Source organism: Melozone crissalis, unplaced genomic scaffold (genome assembly GCF_028551555.1).
Source record: "Melozone crissalis strain CALT ecotype California unplaced genomic scaffold, PUWL_Pcris_2 ptg000033l_1, whole genome shotgun sequence".
NCBI lineage: Eukaryota > Metazoa > Chordata > Aves > Passeriformes > Passerellidae > Melozone > Melozone crissalis.
In genome coordinates, this window is record NW_026535811.1 from 16,931,093 (window position 1) to 16,951,611 (window position 20,519).

General features: G+C 43.8%; 1 protein-coding gene across 1 annotated transcript; it reads right to left on the minus strand.

Annotated features, from left to right (window-relative positions):
• Window positions 1–17,872: 17,872 nt before the first annotated feature.
• MCAT (malonyl-CoA-acyl carrier protein transacylase) lies at window positions 17,873–20,316 on the minus strand. The gene is made up of 4 exons (XM_054281911.1): window positions 19,873–20,316; window positions 19,698–19,785; window positions 19,216–19,433; window positions 17,873–18,953 (listed from the first exon to the last, which is right to left on the minus strand). The coding sequence occupies exons 1-4, from the start codon at window positions 20,314–20,316 to the stop codon at window positions 18,531–18,533; spliced, it is 1,173 nt and encodes a 390-aa protein (XP_054137886.1). The 3' UTR covers window positions 17,873–18,530.
• Between the last annotated feature and the right edge of the window lie 203 nt (window positions 20,317–20,519).

Consider the following 20,519-nt stretch of genomic DNA (forward strand, 5'->3'; position numbering starts at 1 on the left):
TACAGCTGCAGGAATAGCTGCTTTTGTACAGATACTGTTCAGAGGAAGCAGGCAAATTTTCACCCAAAAAATTTAATCACAGAACCCCAGACTGGTTTGGGTTGGAGGGATCTAAAAGCGTAACCGTAAGCGTAACCGTTTCTCTCCCTTCCGGGGAGTGGACACCTTCGCTCAGAGCCCCATCCAGCCTGGCCTTGGACACTGCCAGGGATAGGGCAGCCACAGCTGCTCTGGGCACCCTGTGCTGATGAAAACAACACTGTGGTCAACAGCTCTAATTCACTCAGTGAGAGCTGAGTGAGAAAAATAGTGCCTAAGAAGATATGGTTTAGTTCCTGTGTAGAGAAGCCTGATCTACGCATACAAAAATCCTTCCAAAAAGAGATTATTAAGACACCTGCCATATATGAAGGTCACCAGCATTCTGTGATGGGCTTGATACAAAACAATAAGATACTACAGAGTAAGCTCCAGAGATCTGAAAAGTCTTTGAGGGAGACTCTGTAAGACAAATTACACCTAATACTTATTTTGTCTCTGTAAGACAAAATTACTTATTAAAAAATAGATACAGTAAGACAGTAGCTGAAATAAACAGTTTGCAGTGTGTTGGAGTACCGCAAATTCATAAGAGTCTTAATTCCCCAAATAATCTGAGTGGAATAAATATACATTATGATTTCCTGGGTGATGCTACAGTAATAGGCTGTTTCAAGGATGCAACTACAAGGAAAGAGTTAATTTAATAATCCATATAACCAAAGCTATTAAATATTCCCTAGTTTAGCTATGAAAGCAGCTGCAAAATGCAGTGTCACGTGCATGGCCACGTGCAATGGAAATTTCCTAGCACAACAATACCTCTGGCAGCAGAAGAGAGCAGCCTTCACAGCCTTCCTTCTATCCAGAAGGTATGTCTGCTGTGGCAGCTGACAGCTAGAAAAGTGAGCCTGCATCTTCATGCTGGTCAATCCTTTATGTTCCTGCATCCATCATACTTCAGAGGAAAGCTGAAAGGAAGTTCACTTTTTAAATATTTCATTAAAGACAGAAACAGTTGTTATGTTGGTGGTTGTTTTTTTTGGGGGGGGGGGTGTTTGGTTTTTGGTTTTTTTTGTTGTTGTTGTTTGGATTTCTTAATTATAAGAGTTTTTTACCTTAATTCAGCAGTTTTTAATTGATGTTAGAGTTCCATAGTATTAGATGTTGTTTCTTTCAGTCTCTCTGAAATTTACACTGACAGTATTACATCACAGCTAATAATAGATGCTGTGGTTTTCAATATTAAGGCATCTCCACTTTTTAACATTATTGTTAAAAAAAGGGAAGTGGGGTGTAATTTGAGAGCAGCTCGGTGGTGCTTACTATTATTGTATCAGGAAATGCAGTGACAGCCCTGGTGTGCTATCTTTGTGATGGAAATGACTCCTATGATGATATTTGGGTATTTTATTTTAAGCTTGAGGCAACTCACAAGGTTACCTGTATGTGCAAAATTCACAAGTGTCAAGAGAGGAACTTTTACTGATTTGAAGTGGTAAATACAAGAATGGAAATATCAGAACTGGTGAATAGAAGAAAGTCGTGGCAAGCGGTGACAGTGCAGAGGTTAATTTACCTTTTATTATATTGTACCTTCGAGGCAATTTTCTTCCAGCATGTGCGAATGTAAACACTGCACTTGGCATGAGTTGGAAGATAAGCTTTGTAATGTTCACTTTACAGATGAGTAAACTTCTTGTACGGTGCTTGAAGGGGGGAGACAAGGGGGGTTCTACTGCACAGTGCTGAAAGAAGTGGTTTGCATAAGACACACGGACACAACACAGGCAAACACAATTTAAAAACTTAGCCAGGAAAGTCTTGAGGGCATCCCAGGTCCAGGTGGAGTGATGTATCTATGTTGCTGTTCTGCTTCTCCTGGTGTTTACCTTCACTCAGAGAGATGAAATCATACTATAAATAGAGGGCAAAGTCCGCTCTCAAACATTACCTGGTGTAGTCTGCTGTTTGACATGACAATAAAGTGTGGAGCAATAGCGGGGTTGGCTCTTTAGAGCTCTTTTGCAGTACACTGTGCTCTCTAGTGATGGGTGATACTGACTGAATCACAACACTGCTATCACCAGCACAAAAGAAAAACACCGAAAGTCCCATGACCTCACTAAACCTTCTGGGCAAGGTGTCAGTAGCGTTTCAGCAGATCTCTCTCTTTAACCTTTCAGTAACTCTGCATTGGCTGTGCTGCCAGGGCTTCTGTTCTCTGCTCCACGCCCTTTTCCTCAGGTGCCCTCGAGACAGCCGGGGATGCAAGTGTATTTTTGTTGCTAAGCTGAACTAAGAGGAAAGCCTGCTCCTCCCTGTTTAAAAGTGAACACCACCACATTCCCAAACCAAAGCCCTACGCGGGTTCCAGCACGCTCAGCGTACTTAAAAAAACCCCACATGGGCCCACTGAGAGACAAGGGCAGCCATTTGGAACAGGGCTCCTTCTGCAAAAGGTGTCCGCAGGGCCTGCTCCCGCCACTTGGCATCTCCATCGGTGCGGCAACGCTCACGCACGCCGTGCCGGCCAGGGGGCCGTGGAGGCCAGGGGGCCGTGATGGCCAGGGGGCCGTGGTGACAAAGTGCCGCGGTGGCCTCGCAGGGGTCCATCCCACCACGGCCGCTGTCCCAGCGCGGGGCGATTCTCGCCCGGGGCCATCCCGCCCCACGGGCTCCCCCCGGGGCGCAGGGCGCAGTCAGTCCCGCTCCCCCCGCGGCGCTTCCCGCGGCAGCGCCAGGGCTGGCGGTCGGAGGTGGCGGTGGCCGTGGCGGCGGTGGCGGTGTCCCGGCGGGGCGGGGCGGCGCGGCCGAGCCGGGGCGGGGCGCGGGCGGACAAAAGGGGCCGTCGGGCAGGATCACCGCCGAGAGCGGCCGGCGCGGGGGGCGCGGGGAGCCCCCTCTGCTGACGCTGCCGTGTGCCCGCGACGCGGCGGGGACTGCGGGCCCAGGTGAGCGGCGGGGCCCGGCGGGACGCGGGCGGCGCCTTTCCGCGGGGGGAGCGGGGGGAGCCCGGCCGCGCTCGCCGGGCAGACCCAGGCTGCGCTCCCGGGGCGCTTCGGGGTGCCGGGGGCTGCCGGCGGTGCCGGGACCCGCCGCCTCACCTGTTCCCCGGCCCCGCGGCGCGCCCCGGGCCGTTCACGGGCAGCACCTCCGCATCTGCGGCTCCGGGAGGCGGGATCGATGCCCTGTAACAACCGCGGCGGGCGGGGATGGACGCTGTGCCCGCGGGCGGGAAAGCGCCCGGCCCCGGCTGCTCGGCCCCAGCAGGGACCCGCGTCCCTCCGAAGGATGCTGCGAGCACCCGTGCGCTTTGTACTCAACTACGGTGTTCTAAGCAAATGAAGAGCGGAGTGCGTGTACTTTCACTCTTAGCAAAGCAGGAAATAAGCCCTCAAAATAAGTCCAAGATATGTAGCAAAATATGCCAGAGTTAAACATAAGATATCCCTGAATAACTCGTTTACCATGTCTCTGTACGTTTAAAACGGTGCTGTTAATGACAGGAATGATCTGCAACAGCAGAGATAGAAAGAAATCTGTACAGCAGTGTATACTCAGTCATGTTTAAGTTGTTTCACAAGGAGTGATTTCATCAGCATGGTGAGTTCTGTGATTAAACAGATTTTGAGGTGTTTAATTGGAAAGTATTAGCCTGAGGTTGCTTCTCAAGGCCATAGCAGAAAGACAGACACGTGTATAACAGGAAGACAGAGTAGATTACATTGTCGTTTTCTGTCACAGATACATGGACGAAGTTATTTTGAATTAAAATATTGTGGACACATTAATTTTTATTCATTTAATGCATAATGGATGAGACTTGGCAGTGAGTATAATGAAGAAGAAAATCAGTCTTTATGCAAGGTGTTTGATATCTTGTGATGTAAAAATGTCACCTCTGTGGAGATACAATCTCTCTGAAAAAGTAAATTTAACAAAATTGCTGACTTCTCCTGTTTAATAGGTGTCTGTGGTAGTTCTTTTTAATGATTTCTGTATCAATAGGCTGTTGACCATAAGACCATTTAGAACAGACTAAAAAAAAAATTGAATGTACTCAGCTTCTGCACGGTAACAGCCTGCTGGGCAAAACAAGAGCTGGTGGGAGTAGAATAGGAACTGTGAGCTTGACACAATACAGGAAATCTAAGTAAAACTGCAAACAGCATGGCATTTGAGTTCTCTATACTGATGTTCAGAACAAGGACAGCATCAATACTGAGATACATTTCTTTGACTCACAGTCACGCTGTTCTTGCATACCAACAGTTTCTCTCACCTTCCCAACGTGGCAGCAGTGACTGGGGTTCCAGAGGCACCTGTAGAAGATGCCACCAAAGGTCTTAGAAGATGATGAGTTTTCTGACCACAAGTCCAGTAAAGTGTCCCCAAATGGGACAGGCTGGAGGTGCAAGGTGACAGTGTGGGTGCTGTGCAGTGCTCAGATCAGGGATGGGAAATGCAGCCCATGGCTCTCCCAAGTGTGCCAGCTTTTTAATATTATGAATTATCAGGTTTAAATAAAAAATGTTATTTGGTCCATTAAAGCTCAGCATCTGCCTCAGTATTTTTATAGGTTATGACCTTGGTGGCCAGCATCCTTGAATTCTACGTTTAATATCAAGGCATGAATCCCATAATCTATCTGCTGAGGATGCAAGCAGGTTTACTGCAGGTACTTCACCCTCCAAGTGGATGGAGTGGTTAAACAAGGTCTCAAAAGTACATCAGATTTTAATTTTTAATGTGATTGAACACATCTTAAAATTAAGACTCACATTTTACTATGCAACTGCATTAATAATTATGAGTTTTCCACAAACGTTTTTGAACACCAATAATAACTTTTCTGTCTGAATAGTTTATTTTAGGAGCTTTCAAAATTAAAAAAATCTAAGACACAAAATTTTGGAGTAAATGTGAACAAAGAAACATTTTTCCATTCGTAGATTATTGAACCATATATATTGTCATACTTGCCTCCAACAACTTGGCCATTCAATTCAATAATCAATTTTAAACAAGTTCTTATTTATTATATAAGAATCTTGACCTTTTGGTGAGACAGAAAGGTACAAAGGGCAGAAGATGTTTTGAAAAGGAAATGTAAATGTTGGGGCAGAATCTGACTCAAACCTTAAGTCCTTATCAGCAAGTAGATATCCCTGAGATGGGTGGTGGTGTCACAAAAAACCCACAGAACAGAGCCTGGCAGAATATGTGTGTGGTTTTGGGTTTTTTTACTAGAATAGTTTCACTGTGGTATCAATATATTCTCATTGTCAAGGTTCTTAGCCCTTCCCATGAAACCTCTTGGGAACTCAATGTGGTGATTTTGATAGAAGCAGACACTCCTTGTTTCTTTTCAGTTTAGAAGCCATTGAAATAGGTTTGTGAGAACTGAAGGAGTCCATAGACTCTTTAAGGAAAATGATACTTTATAGGCTTATCGAATGATGGCTTTTCAATGCAGACATACCTGTGCTATCTACTCTTTAAGGTGGAAATCTCTTGTTCTCTACAGTCACAATCCCTGTCACAGTAAGGACTGGGGCTCTCTGAGTGCTCTAACAGACATGGAAATGCTGATGATACATAAAAATCTTGAAGTTCTTGAAGTCTTGAGGTCTCACTCAGAGACCCTTAAACATTTTCAGTAGAGACTGAAATACAAAATATCTGTATGCTGTGCTCTTTGCTGTAAAAGGTTTCCTCCATTTAAAGTCTGCTGCATGCATTTCTCTTGCTACTGAAGTTACAGAACTTGCTTAAGAACACTTTTTTATGTTTAAATATAATCAAATGTTTAACTCCTATTCTCTTTTAGGGTAAGAGAATGCCTGTTACATTCCCAGTGGAGGCATGTTGTCATACTAACTTACTGAGCATAAAACCAGAAATGAAGTAAAATGTAAGAAGTACATGTGTATTTTTTAGATTTACAAAGTGTCCCTTAATAGCTGTTTGAGGCAATATTAAGAAGTGTTTTGTGTAAACAGACTCCAAGGTCATTGATGTTAAGCTGACTGAGAACATGGTAGGAGACAAAGAATTAATTTATCTTTGCTCCTTGACCTAATACTGATTTAAGAGTTCATCTAGCACCCTGGGTTAACTAACCTGCACAAAATGAGTAATGATGACTTAACCTCTCATCTTTCTAAGAGAAACTCAGGTTGCTGATGGTTACATCCAACGTTTTGCCCTGAGGTGTGGTGTCCCAAGGCAGGTGTCCCAGTGAGGGAGGGGCAGGATCTCTTGGTGCCCACGGCGGGCTGTGTGCTGCCCATGGCTCACAGTGCCTGGGCTGCCAGGGAAGGGGGCCAGAAGTTGAGGGCAACTGCTGCTCATTGACAGAGGTCACAGGAGAGCTTACAGAAAACCAAACAAAAAAATGCCTGAGATTTTAAAGTGTATATTCCTCCAAGCCAAATATTGCTGTTTCTCTGAAACCTTAACTAGCTCTTAATCTTATGTCAGAGACTTGTCCTTGTAAAATAGCACAGAGATTTGTGCTTGCAGCCGTGAGGATGATGTCATGTTTTGAAAGAGGTGGCTATGGATTGAAGATATACATGCAAACAACCAAGCCTCTATTTGTTTTTCATTTAAATTTAGTTTGCATGGGCAGCTGGTAGAATCTGAAGCAGTTTGAGATAGGCTTTGATAGAGTGGGGGTAAAGGATGAGGGTCCTGTCTGTCAGTCATATTTATGTAGGCAGGCACTGGGAATTTTGAGCCTGAACACTGGAATTAGATTATCAGTAGTGGTTTTCTGTTTTCATAACCAGTTTTAAAGTATTGTAAATCATGTATTGGTATATTTATAGCTTTACGGTGTCACATCTACATAAAATATGTCAGGTTGTATGTGTAAGACATAAAGTGCACATAAACTGCATTGATAAGTTGTGAAATACATAAGGATAATATATAAACTATAACTAATGCATTCAGTGCATTGTACTAAAGAATCATTGTGCCTGTCTTTAAAATCTGTTAACACAGCAAATCTAATTGAACTGACTACAAGTAAATTTCAGATCCTTTTATTTTCCCCAACTCACCTGCTGGCTTGCCTGGTTTAGCAATGTTCCTTTTTCAAGAAGATTTTCTGTTCTCTTTTGCTAGATTAAAAACACCCTCACAAATAAAACCAACCTGACTATGCAAAGACATCATCAACATAATCTTTCTACTGAAGATGCTTCATTATTCAATCAGTCTTGTGTTCATAAATTGCCATAATTTCCATCATATAATTAGGCATTTGGAGAGCTGTTTTTAAAATTTGGATCTAGACCTCTTTTCATCAGAACATTAAGTATGTATTTGATTTGAAATACATTATTTATTCTGCTGAAGGCATTTTACCAGTGAAACTAAGCTTTAAGCACGCTCAGTCAAAGCTTTACAGGGAAGTTCGAGCTTTTTTGATCTGGTTGCTTGTTTGGAAATGATCTCTGTTGCTGTCATGGGGTCATGCCAGTGCCTCCTCAGAGGTGTAGTGAGGTGGACACTTACTCTCTGTATCACAAGCAATTACTCACAAACATGTACAACCTCTTTGGTTTCTGTAAACCAAAATCAGTTTGCCTTTTCTTCCTGTATAAATGAGAGAAAGAAGGGAAGGGTGAGATGGGGTGGTAGAAGATTAACATATCCTGCTGTGGAGAAGGATACACGCTCCTCTTGATCAGCTCTGCACAGATCCAGACCTGAGGAACACAACAGGTCCATATTAATGTGGCTTTTGTGTGCATTTCTATATTACACCTGTAAGTCCAGATTTTTTTAATGATGACAGAAATCAGTAAATGGCCTGAAGACAGCTAATTCTCAAGAAGATAATTGCTAAGCTTTGCTCTGAATCTAAATTAGACCCATCCTGTACACCTTCAAGACAGTGACCCTCCCAGACTACCTTTGCCTCAGTACTGCCCATCCTGTAAAATACATTTGAGCACTCCTGCTTGCTGGATGGGCCTTGCATTGAGGCAGCTTGGTGGGCAAAGCCACCATACAAGGCTGCAGCTGAGCTGTGGAGAGCATGACCCAACAACTCTTTTTTAGCCCGTGGGAGGAAGGTATTATCATGGTAACAGGTGTGAGGTAGCATATGTTGCACTTTGGGCTTTTGTTGTGGTATTGTATGGTTTGTTTACATGTCTGAGTTCTGTACTCTGTTGACTTATTATAGGTCTTTTTCAGGACACAGCTTTCGTCTCACACATATATAGACATTTCCGTTGTATGGCCCTGTGAATGTGAAACTAGCATCGAGTCTAGAAATGAAGAAAAAAAAGAGAAAAAGAAAATACTTTTTTTAGTATTTTTTCCTCCTCACTATGTTGTTGTGAAAGGTAAAAATAGTAATACATGTGCAGGAGACAGCTGACCTTTTGTGCTTGGTCTTAATACATTTTATCCACTATAGCACTTGTTTTACTAGATAACTTTTAACAACTCTCTGAACTGTGAAGAAATACAATTAATACATTTCCATTGGTACCCACAAGCTACAGGAGTACACCATGACATCCCTAGATGTTTACTTTGTACGTGTGAGCCAAACAGTTGGCTTGTTAAGCCTCCAAAAGTCCAGCACTGCGTGTTTTGACTGTTTCTCTGTGCAGCCTACTGAGATTAACTGCATCCAGAGAATGGACACTTTAATTGTCCAAGGGAGTACTTCAGCATTCCTGGGATCCTCCAAACCCTGCTCTGCCATTCCCAGTTTCCCATTTATGGATCTGCAGGATGCCTTGCAGCTCCTGCCCAAGCTCTGGTGGAGTTCTCAAACCAGGAGCTGCCCTGGGTCACCCAGGCTGTACTGCAGTAGTGCCACACTGGACCTTGCACCAGAAAGGGACAGGGATGCACCTGTGGGAACGGGATCAGCCCTTGGCCACCACTATGCCCAGTAACCCACTGGTCTAGATGGTGCCCTGGGAAATGGAAGATCAATTCAAGTATCTGCTGCAGTGAATATGGAATGATTTAATGTGACACAGCTTCACTTTGGTGTGAGTATGAAGCTTTGGCTCCTGATTCAGAGCTATAAAGCCCTTGGGGTGACTGGCTATCTGGGAATCAGGTATGGTGCCAGAATGCACAAAGTTCCTCTATGGACATCACCCTTTTTTTCCCTGACTTTTTTTTTTGATGTAAGAGAGAGACACACAGCAATACATAAAGGAACAGGGCATCTTTTGAAGCAAATACAGAAATACAGCACCTAAAACTACTGTCTCTTTTAAAAAAAAATTATCTGAATTAAAAGAGCCCTTTAGCTCACCTGTAAAATACATTCAGATAGGTGCTCCCTTGGAAGGAATGCTGTGGTATTTCGCCTTAGAAAGAGGGTTGAGTCACACAACTCCCCTCAAAGATGGTGGATTAAAATTCAGAGGACCTGATCCCAGCTTCTCTTTGTCATGGCAAAAATTACACAGCTTTTCAGAACTTTCAGAACTCTGGATATATTTTAAACCCTAGATTCTAAACATCTTTGTAAGTAAAGCAGAAATGCTACAAATAGAAGGAAAAAAAATCCAGAAGATGAAACTACAAACTGTATAAAACACATAATATCTGCCAGCTGACACTGGTCTGCAACATGCTTTTCTCCAGCCACATTAAACACCACTGTTCACTGTAAGAGGATCCTACCCTTATGTAAACCAAGCCTATTTTCATTTATTTAGTATCACATTTTTGTGACTTTGCTTAGGCAGTAATGTATACACATTAGTTGTGAATAATTTTGCTTTGTGGAAAATGTAAACTTCATCTAAATATTGAAAGAAGATCACAAAGGCCCTAACCTCATCCCAAGTGAAAAATTTAAAGGTTTTACAAGACTGCAGCAATGTAGCAAACCAAATCCATACCAAGCAGCATTATGACATTACCTTCTGCTTGGTTTAGTTTAATTTCTGAGAATAATTTATTTGCATTTTATCCATTTGACCTGCTGACAGTGTGTTTAAAATGAGAAAGAAATCAAGCCAGCAGAACTTCCCTTTGTTGCCGTCCAGGATCATTCCATCAACAAAAAGGATCAGTTTTTTAATGATAGAGCCAGGAGGCAAAGAAACCATGAAAAAGCTGGCCAAACCCAATGCCAGATAAAACCAGAGCATCTCCAGAAGTTGTCATTAAGTTCCTCATCAGGCAGAGCCTTCCACTACAGCAAGTGTCCAAGGACGTGTGTAATTGGAATAATCCCCATCCACAGCTCTGATGTTGTTTCCCTTGATAAACCAAATAAAACAATCCTAATGACTACAAAAACATCAGCTCTGCTCTCCAAACACTGCTCTCTGTGTTACACAAATGCTTGCAATACTAGACACAAGCCACATGTGCTGAAACCTGTTAAATTTTGACATTGATTTTGTGGTACTGGTTGTGAATAACTTTCCCATTGTACAAGCAAGCAGCTCTACTGATTTTACTGGTTCCTACTGTCTGCTCCTTCATGTGGAAAGCTATTAATGGGTTTAAATCTTTCTTATATTCTATTTCTATGGAGAGTTGCTTGTAATTTCCATGTTGGTAGCCTCCAGATGAAGAAGATGTGTAAATTTGGACCTGAATTAGACTTAGGAAAACCTGTTCAAGTTTGTTGTAGGTACTTTGCTGCCTGGGGTTCTCCAGTGATTTAACGCCAGGCAGGTTGTTGCAAACAGTGTAGGAAAGCATCTTGTACTAAGTGAAACTACTGAGAAACTATACTTGTCTACACTAGTTATATTTATCGAGATTTTCCAATTTCTGGGTTGTTTTGAGCCAGTATAAAGTAGCAGCCATCTAAATGCTGCTTGTTTGAATTGCTGGACATCTGCTGGGTCACTGAAACTTTCCTTTGACTACGCTTAAAATAGTAATCTTAGAAACACTCGTGTTCTGACTGGAGAAGTAAAAAGAGTAACTTTAAGAGCACTTCAAACGATTTCCACCTAAACTGAAAAGACCTTGCATAACATGAAGCCCTGAGGTTGTCTTTCATGACTTGTTGCAGAGTAAGATGTCTCAAATCAGGAGAAGCCCCAGGCACTTTGTCCTCTCCAGCTACCCCAATGGAGCACCAGAAGAGGAAACCTACAGTAACCTCCAGACAATTCCAGACACCACAGAGCAAATGGAGCTTGATATCAGGTATCACACTATATTAATACTCCTTCTGTCCTCCCCAAGTACAAAGTGCCAGACTTTCCAGAAAACTGCTAAGCCAAGTAATCATAGTGCATACTACTGGAAGTGGAATAGATGCAAGTGTAGATAACCTGTGGTGCCTAACACTGACTATGCAAGATTATGCTGCATTAAATGTCTGTAAGTTTTTATCTTGCACAGGGGCACAGATATGGCTCTTCATTAGAGACCCACCTGTTACAGCAAGCAGCTGAAGAAGCCATTTTTACATAATTCTCCAGGCGCCACTTACAACAAACTGGTGGTGCTGCCTTGGGTTTTTCTTAATCCCATACATACATTTTTTCCAGTACAAGAATCAGGGGTTGCCTTTCTCCCCCATCTGTGAAAATTCCTTTATGTGGTTTTTCTGGTGGTTTTTTGTAGGTGGACTGCCAAGCCCAAGGGGTTTTTTTCAGCAGACTCTAGAATTAAGCTCTTAAGCCTACTTACTATTTCGCAGATCTGGTGAACAGATCTCAGCAGAAATGCAAATTAAAATAAAAATGTATGTTCATATTATTTGTCTACCAGAACAAAATCATGTGTCTAAGAGAAGCAAAATCTAATGGAAAATTTTCATCAGGAAAGCATAACCAGTGTTTTGCATCAGCATGTGCCACAGATGTTCACGTTTCTGTATATCCCAGGAGCTCCTTAAAAGCCTTAAGGTTCTGTCAGTTTGTACCTGGGCACCACTCAGTAGCTGGAGACCCACACTGCACGGTGGAACTCATTGGAGTAAATCTGTTGGATGATAAAGCCAACATTTTTGTAAGAAGAAATATCTTGCAAGGTTTGAAGTGAAGGCAGTTTCAATATTTTGACTTGGTGGGGAAGGGAGTAGGACAATCAAAAACCCCAAACCAGAATCTCATTGTCTTATATAAAGAAATGAAACACCTAAAAAATCAACATGTTTTTTCAAAAGTGCCAAATATGTAGCTTCATGTATGGGCCTAAAATACTTAATCAATAAAGCCATAAATAATGGGAAACAAACCTCCTGCAACATTTCAGTTTTACATTCCCAGTTTAGCCCAGCTGTTGGGGGAATTACATTACCTGACTTTTGCAGAGTGCTTTTAGAGAATTGCTGTTGCAGGTTCTCCTCTAACGTGCACATCCTGCCTGCCTTGCAGCTCAGCTACTCAGGTTGGCCATCAGCTGGCCCTGATTGGAGATGAATTTAACAGGAGGCACCACAGGACATTAGAAGAAACACTGCTTCACCTGGCACGAGTGTAAGTTACCTTATTGGCAGATCCTTTTAATAATCATGTTAGACAAACAAGAATGTTTCTGTACACAAAATAAAAAATTTATTGCTGCTACTGCTGCCTCATATAGAACATAGAAAAGCAAAGCAGCTTGTTATACAAGGAAAGGTTTTGTAATAATGTAAAGTGTAAGTTGTTTCAACAGATTACAGCCATTTAAAGTGGAAAGACTTCAATAGTGTCTTGCTATTTCAAATTCCTTAGAGGCACAGTAACTTTAGACACAATTTTAAGCACAACTGAGTGATGAGAGACTTGCAGCCCAGTGTGGGATTAACATGTTACTGCATGTGCAATAACTTACCCATGCACATCCAAGAAAACATGGCTGGAACTAGTTTGAACTGCCTTTCATCTGCTGTGAGCTGAAGGGTTGTCCTGCATAGTTATTAACTGACATGCAGCAGTGTCCTGACATGAGATATTCAGCTGTGTCTGAAGTCCCAGGCACCCTACCTTATCTTCTCCTTGCTTCTGGGAGGGGAAGGTCACTCATTGCAGACCTACCAGAATGCAGTTCAATTACAGTTGTGTAACATAACCTGTAAATATATGTGTATATAACATTTGTATGCACCTTCCACCTCAGCAAAGCTGGATTCACACTCCAGAGAGAGCCTGTGACACTGCTGTGTCAGTCTTGTATTGCTGTCCTGATTCATCAGGCATGAACATCTCTCGTTGGGTTATGCTCTATGCTCTTCCAAGTTTGAAACAACCACAAAGATTGTCACTTTATCACTTAATTCTGAACTTAAATTATCTTTAGATTTCAAAGGTCTCCTTCCTAAATATTTAGAGAAATGTATATGTACACATACACTTTTAGGAAGGAATATACTAAAGGTTTTTGTTTGGGTTTTGTTGGTTTTTGTTTCCTAAACATTGCTATTTTATTTGCCACTTTTTAGAATAAATGTTATATCCTCATGCTTTCTTTGTTTTGTTTAAATCATCAGGGTTGCTATCAGTGTTTTCCAGACATGGAATGTTATTAAAAGTGTTATAAGAAGCTGTGGAGATGTGAGCAGTAACTGGACAAAGCGGATCACTGGCTATGGAGGCTGGGTACGCTTTCTCCCTTTTCTCCCACCTTTTTGTTGGCACATAGGCAACAGAAACACCTGACTCCCTTGTCATGTCAGGGAGTGAAATATTATCATGTGGCTTCAGGCTGGGCTTTATCCCTTAGTTTGTTGGTACCCTCTTGGTGCCCTGTTTTTTTTCTCTTCAGGCTGAAATTTCTTATTTAAAGACTACCCAAATCCCACACAACTCGTGGGGTTCTGTTCAGAGGGGAGGCATCTGCCACTATCAGATGCTGCAAGGGTCTCCCTGGGGAGATGAGCAGAGCAGAGCTGCTGCCAGCAGTACTTACCCAGAGGAGAGAGGAGGATTCTTTAGTGGCTGGAGCCCCAGTAAAACTGATTCCCCTCTGCATTTCTGCAGCAGAACCAGACCGTGCTCTCGGGCCCACACTGACCGCCCACATGGGCACTCTTTTAGTTTCCTTGCACCTTCTTTTTGTTGCTTGTTATTTCTAATGACCAACCCCTTTCTTCCCACAGACTTGCAGGCTTCCTGTCAGGTGCCTCTGCCAGAAGCTGGTGCCTGCAGCCTTGCTTGTTGCTGCCTTTTGGTGGGCCATGAATTATGGACTGTAGAATTAGCACACACAATTACCACAGGAGGTCATTGCTGGACACTGACCAACATCACTAACACCCCAGTGGTGGCAGCTGGTTTGTTTTTCAAATTTACACTGATAAAAATCTCTTTAATATTTAAACCTAGGCGAGTGCTGGGTCACTGCTTTTTCGTATCTTTTTTAAAGAAAAAACTTTTAAAATAAGGAGGTTGTTGCTGGATAACTGCCTGACTTGCTAGTTTTGAAATGTGACTCCAAGCAATTAGAAAGTCTGTCTTTTTTATGTTTATTTTAATGCAATATAAAGTGTCTATTTCCTATAAATGAGTTTGTTAAAGAGATTCTGGATGTGAAGAAAACTGAAGGCATGCTGGCCATCCTTTAAATTTTAACACTGTAAAAGCAATAGTAAAGATTAAAACCATGATACTTTTTTAAAATTAAATTGTTGCTTCAAACCTTTTACAGTGCTGTCTGCTTTATTTTCCAAGACTCTGCTGTCACACATTAATGGCAGTATCTTCTGCCCCTTTTCAAAGTAAAACTAGGAGCTGCCCAGAACAAAAGCCCAAGAGCTGGTGGATTCTGAGAAGGGATTTTCTCAGAGGATGTCTTTTCACGAGGCACGTGCTTGGGGGCACTGGAAGCCTGAGGGGAACATGAGCACAACTTACAGGATGGAGATGGCCGAGGTGTCACCCTCCTGGACTCCATGGGTGGCTATTAGGGCACAGCTGAGTTTTTCCTCTCTAAACGTCTCCCATTTGTGCCTGGTGTTCTCTCTGTATCTGAGTGCATCTTCTCTTTTTGCTCTTGAAGCTGGTTTGCAGTATCCAGCTATAGACTCTCAGTGAGAGAAAACAAAAGTGCAGCTCTGTGGTTTAGATATTCCCCTCAGCATAGGGGATGCCTGCTTTTTGCCCAGACAAGCAACTCCTACCCTTAGTGTATTTTTAAAACAGGAAAATACAATATTCAATGGATTTGTGAGCTAAGCATTTATCAGAGAAGTTGGAGTTTCAAGTTCGAGTCTCTGTTTTAAATGAGACAAGGAATTTAAACCCCTCTTTAGTGAAGACAAATGCCAAATCAAGCCAAATTTAAGCATGTTGAGGAACATGCTTCCTCTTTTTAATGAATGGTGCCTAAATCCCATTATTCTGCTAACTGCCCATCTCAAAAAATGTTTCTGGGGAAAAAAAAATGAAGCTTCACTAGACTATTTCATTTGACTGTTTCATGCAAAGGATTTTGAAATATCTTTGAATGACTTGAAATACAGAGCAAAAGGAAAGCAGGCAAAGAAATATAAAGGGTGATGGCTCCAGCATACCCCAGAAATTCAAGCAGCAGCAGCATATATTTCAGTGTCGTGTTTTTTCAAAATGCTCTCAAGCTGATGTGCCCTTCAGCAGCAGGTAGGCAAGTATTTTCTAGAAAAGCAGAGTTCACACACCTGGAACTGGAGTCACACACAGGCCAGAAGCTGGCCCACATAGCCAAAAAAACAGACTAAAGTTTTATCAGTGAATTAACTGCTCTTTTGAGCTCTATTAGCAATGTGATAGAAAAATATTTTAAAGTTATTATTTAGTAAAGGGTAAAATTTAACATCAGGAGAGTCTAATAAATGAACTATTCATATGTAATAGAAGTACCAGCCGTGAAAAAATTGACTCTTCCCAGCTGAATCAATTTAATACTATCAAATAATTACTTCTAGATAAATAACCTTTATGCACAGGGGAGCAATGAGGAACAGGAGACTCTTCACTGCCTGTTTCATCCAAGAGCTGTGTGGGGTGATTCTGCGTTCTCCCACTCTTGTGTTGAATCACAAGGGAGGGGAATTTCATCCTCCAGCATGCATGGAGCATAACACAGTCTCAAGGAACACAAAATTCAATCCCAGCAAAGAAACAAGTGAAACACAAAGCAAATGGCATCCAAAGCCACAGCAATCAGCACCAACTGGAGTAGCAGGGAGCAGTTGGTGCCAGGCTCCTGTTTCACCTGTGGAGCACAGTTAGTTAATCCTTTAGTCACAGCCCCACAGTGACTCAGGGGACCCAACGTTAATTCTGTTTTTTTCGCTGCACACTTCCTGATATGTGACAGCATTTACGGCACTTGATTTTCTTCCACATCCTGTTATGCTTGTTCATAGGTGAAGGAGCCACACTGGTTTCTCACCTCTCAAATATTCAGTTTCCAGAAGCAGAGGGGATAGAGGAGCAAGAGCATTAAAGAAATGCTCTGAGATCCAGGATTTGTAATTATTTGGGCACTTTCTGCCCAGGCAGGCAGTGTTATTGCACATGTGAGGTGAGGCTGTGCTGACGGGCACCACACAAAATCAAGCCCTGAGCACTCTCCGTACAGAGGTACAACACCTCCATCACACTTCCTCTGCTCCTAGGAATTGCAACATCAGCACAAAAGCATGATTCCCTCTGGCTTCTGCTTCTGGAGACACAAAGCTCACTGAGGAGCAGCCTTGGCTCAACCACTGCACAGAAGAAAAGCAAACACCCAACAGTGGTGATGGGTCCTTCTTCCCACTAATTAAACAAGACCCACAACATTGGAATGCTCTTATGATACAGATTTCCCTTCAGCATTCTTCAGCTGACAAAAGTGCAAAGGTTATCAATGGTCTGCAAACAGGAGATTTCTAGCATGGATTTCCCAAAGAGCTTTAATTCCCAGCAAAGTGTACAACAAAGTGAAATGAGGGGGGGAAAAAAAGGAAAAAAATCATGGCAAGAACACTACAAATAGAAAACAGGTCTCCAACATTTCCTCAGAAAGGTTAAATAATTAAAAAGAAAGTCCAGAACTTTCAAAGCACACACTCAGTTTCACCTATCATAAAAGCTGGTTTGAAAGTCATCAACCTTGCATTTGGTCCTACAAGGTGTGGTCAGAAACTTCTAACACAGGACAATCCAGTGTTTAATAATATGAATGGGATTTAGTTGCAATATTCTAACCAATACTTCTAACTGAAGATTTTGGCATGCTTTTCTGAATAATTAACACCTTACCTGTAACACAGGAACCTTCACTGAAATAATTTTATTTACAGTTTTTCCAAACTTTAATCTTCAGCCTCTAGCAGTTGAATGGTGAAGCTGAAAAACTCTGCATTACTAATTGTTAATGTTTACACATGCTAAAAGTGGAATTTGTACTGTGAGGGCAGGCACAGCTGCCAGCTGCAGTCCACAAAAGAACTGTTTAATAATACAGCCCTCTTAGCAATGATAATAAGGGCCAGTGTTTTTAATTCACTCTCCCTGTCATAATTGTGAAGTTACAGAATGATTGGTACTGTAATTGGAAGTTCTCCAGCATTTCATAATACATTATTGAAGATACTGTCAGTCATTTGATTTAAGTAATATATCCTATTTTTTTCTATATATCTGTTAAATACAGCAGAAAAATACCAAAATAAAAAATAAAACTGGGTAATAGGAAGCTCTTTCCAGAAGGGTTTGGGACAACCTGCTGATCTCCAGCTCATCATTTCCTGCTGCCAGGAAATGTACATAATATTTTTGTAAAGCTTTTTTTCCTAGTGAACATTTCTTGTGTAACTTAGCACAACCAGTGTGGCATTGGACAACTGGAGGGCAAGTTACTTCCATCCACATGTGGACAGAGCCAATAATGATGCACCCCAAAGCATTAAAAATAGCAAGAAAAGCTTCAGTTTATTTATAGTTTAACCTTAAGAAAATAATGTTTCTAGTAACATCATCTGCCTCACTCAGCTGCTACCTGGCAATGTTGACACAAAGTAAGAGAACTTGACATAGATGAATACCCCACAAGCCAGCTGAGTAAGAAAACAGGAACATCAGAACACTGAAAGCCCTCCCAACAAATGGCTCCTCTAAATGCACCCTCCAGCCCAGAGCAGGGCCCTCCACAACCTGAAGCCAACAACCCCTGCATTCCTGCAGATCCCTGCATCGACAGCCAAGGCTACCAACTGGAACCTGAATCCACACCCAAAAAACTCCCCCAAAAAACAACCAAACAAAACAAAACAAATAAAAAAAAAGAAAGCCACCCAAGAGGGAAAGTTGCTTGCAGGATCGAGGCCAAACTGTGCTACTTGGCCTGTTCATTGACAACTTTGCAGTCCCAACACAGATGGGAGAGCCAAACTTTGTTCTCCCCTTTCCACACCTGAGGAATTCAAAGGAAAACGTTCATTGCAATTATGCACATAGTGAGTGCTCTTTACATCATGAGAAGCCATGAATGTTTAAGACTTCCTCTTTCGGGAGCACAAATTTTTAAATGAGAAAAAAACTGAGTTGTGTGGATTTTTCTCAAAAGGTTATTTAGGTCTCCGCTGCTTCCTCATCTTCCAGAGCATCTACATGTTTATATTGTTTCCAGGCCTTTAAATTACATTGTTTGAGAATGGCTCCCAGTTGATTCCCAGGCCCCACTTCATACGTGTAAGGAAATTCTGTTCCTTGCTTTCTTTCATACACTGAGTGCATGGTCTGCTCCCACAGAACAGGTGACACCACCTGCTTCACTAACAGCTTCTGAATGTGCTTTGAGTGCATGTACTTTTTGCCATTGACATTGGAATACACACAGAGCAGCGGTTTCTGAATTTCAATCGATTTTAGAACTTCAGCCAGTGGCTCTACTGCTGGTTCCATAAGTCTGGTATGAAAAGCCCCACTGACTGGAAGCATTTTTGTACGTTTAAAATAATATTTTCGGGCATTCTCCTGCAAAAACTCCAAAGCCTATAAAAGAGAGAGAGAAGTGAGTCTTGCACAACAAAGGTTTTCTCAGTCACCCCACAAGAATCACCTCATCAGAGTTACTGTGATAAAGGAATTCCTTTCCCTACCCAACATGCTGGGAAAAAAAACACCCCACAGATCAAATACTTTTGTTTGGACAAACTAAGGCCATACATAACACCCACACAGAAGAGCAAAGTAAGAGTTTTTAAAAAGCGAAATGCTCAGTTCAAAGGAAGGAATAGTTACTCTGAGGCAATACCTGTAAGTGTCCTGCAATGACTCTGCTGTCTGGAAACAAATAGTTTGAAACTGTGCACACGGGGTTCTCTATACCCAGCGATTCACAGTGTTTACGGGCTTCCAGGCAGGCAAATTTGTAATTTGCCTCTCGCCGGCCGACAACCGAGAGCATTCCACTGGGGACAGCTTCCGACGCCCTTTGCATGGCTTCGGCGCGCACCTTCACCGCGTACAGCGCTACGGAGAGAAACAGAGATGCGGCGTAAATGTGAGCGCGGGCACCTGCGCGCAACAAAGGGCAGCTGTTCACTCGTCGTGAAACGTCAATGCTTTTAATGCCGTGTTACACGCGTTAAAGCGAACAGTCGAAGTAGGAAGTAAAATTTCTCCTCTAATTAAAAATAAGCGAGAAGGACACAGTGATAACAGGCAACGCTTTGGAAACAGCACGGGCCCGGGCTGGGAGATCCTAGCAGGGAGTTCCGCACGTCCCCCGGGCACCTTCGGCAAAGTCCAGGGCTCCAGCGAAGACCAGCGCCGCGAACTCCCCCACGCTGTAGCCGGCGGCCGCCACGCAGCGCTCCACGACCTGCGGGGACAGAGAGCCGAGCGCCGCCTCAGCCGCACCGCGGGCAGGCCCGAGGCGCCGCCGCCCCGACCCCCCGCGCTCCCTCACTTCAGGCTGCAGGTGGTTGAGCTTCTCCACGGCGGCCAGGGAGGCGACGAACACGGCGGGCTGGCAGTGCTGGGTGCGGTCCAGCGCGTCCCGCGGCCCCTCCAGGCAGAGGGAGAGCAGGTCGTAGCCCAGCACCTTCTCGGCCAGGCGGTACATGTCCCGCACGCCGGGGTACTGCTGCAGCCCGCGGCACATGCCCACGAACTGGCTGCCCTGCCCCGGGAAGAGCAGCACCGTGCCCTCCCGGGGGCACCGCCGCTCCCGCCTCGCCGCCGCCGCGCCCGGTTCCTCGGCCTCCACCGAGCTCTGCAGGAGGTCGCTCAGGGTCACCGCCCGGTCCCCAGCGCCGGGGCGGGAGCTGCCCCACCGCCGCGCAGCGCCGCGGAGGCCGCCGCGCCCGCTGCAGCCACCAAGCAGCCATGGCGCCGCGGCCCAGCCGCCCATGGCCGCCGCCCGGGAACGGGCGTTGCCACGGGAACGGGGCGGCCCCCGCCGGCAGCCGCTGCCGGGCCGGGCGCCGGCAAAGGGGACGGGGAAGGGAGGGGGAAGGGAGGGGGAAGCGAGGGAGGAAAGGAGGGAGGGAGCGAAGGAGACCGGTCGGGCCGCCCCGGCGCTCGCAGCCCTCAGCCCCGCGCGCGCCGCCCTGG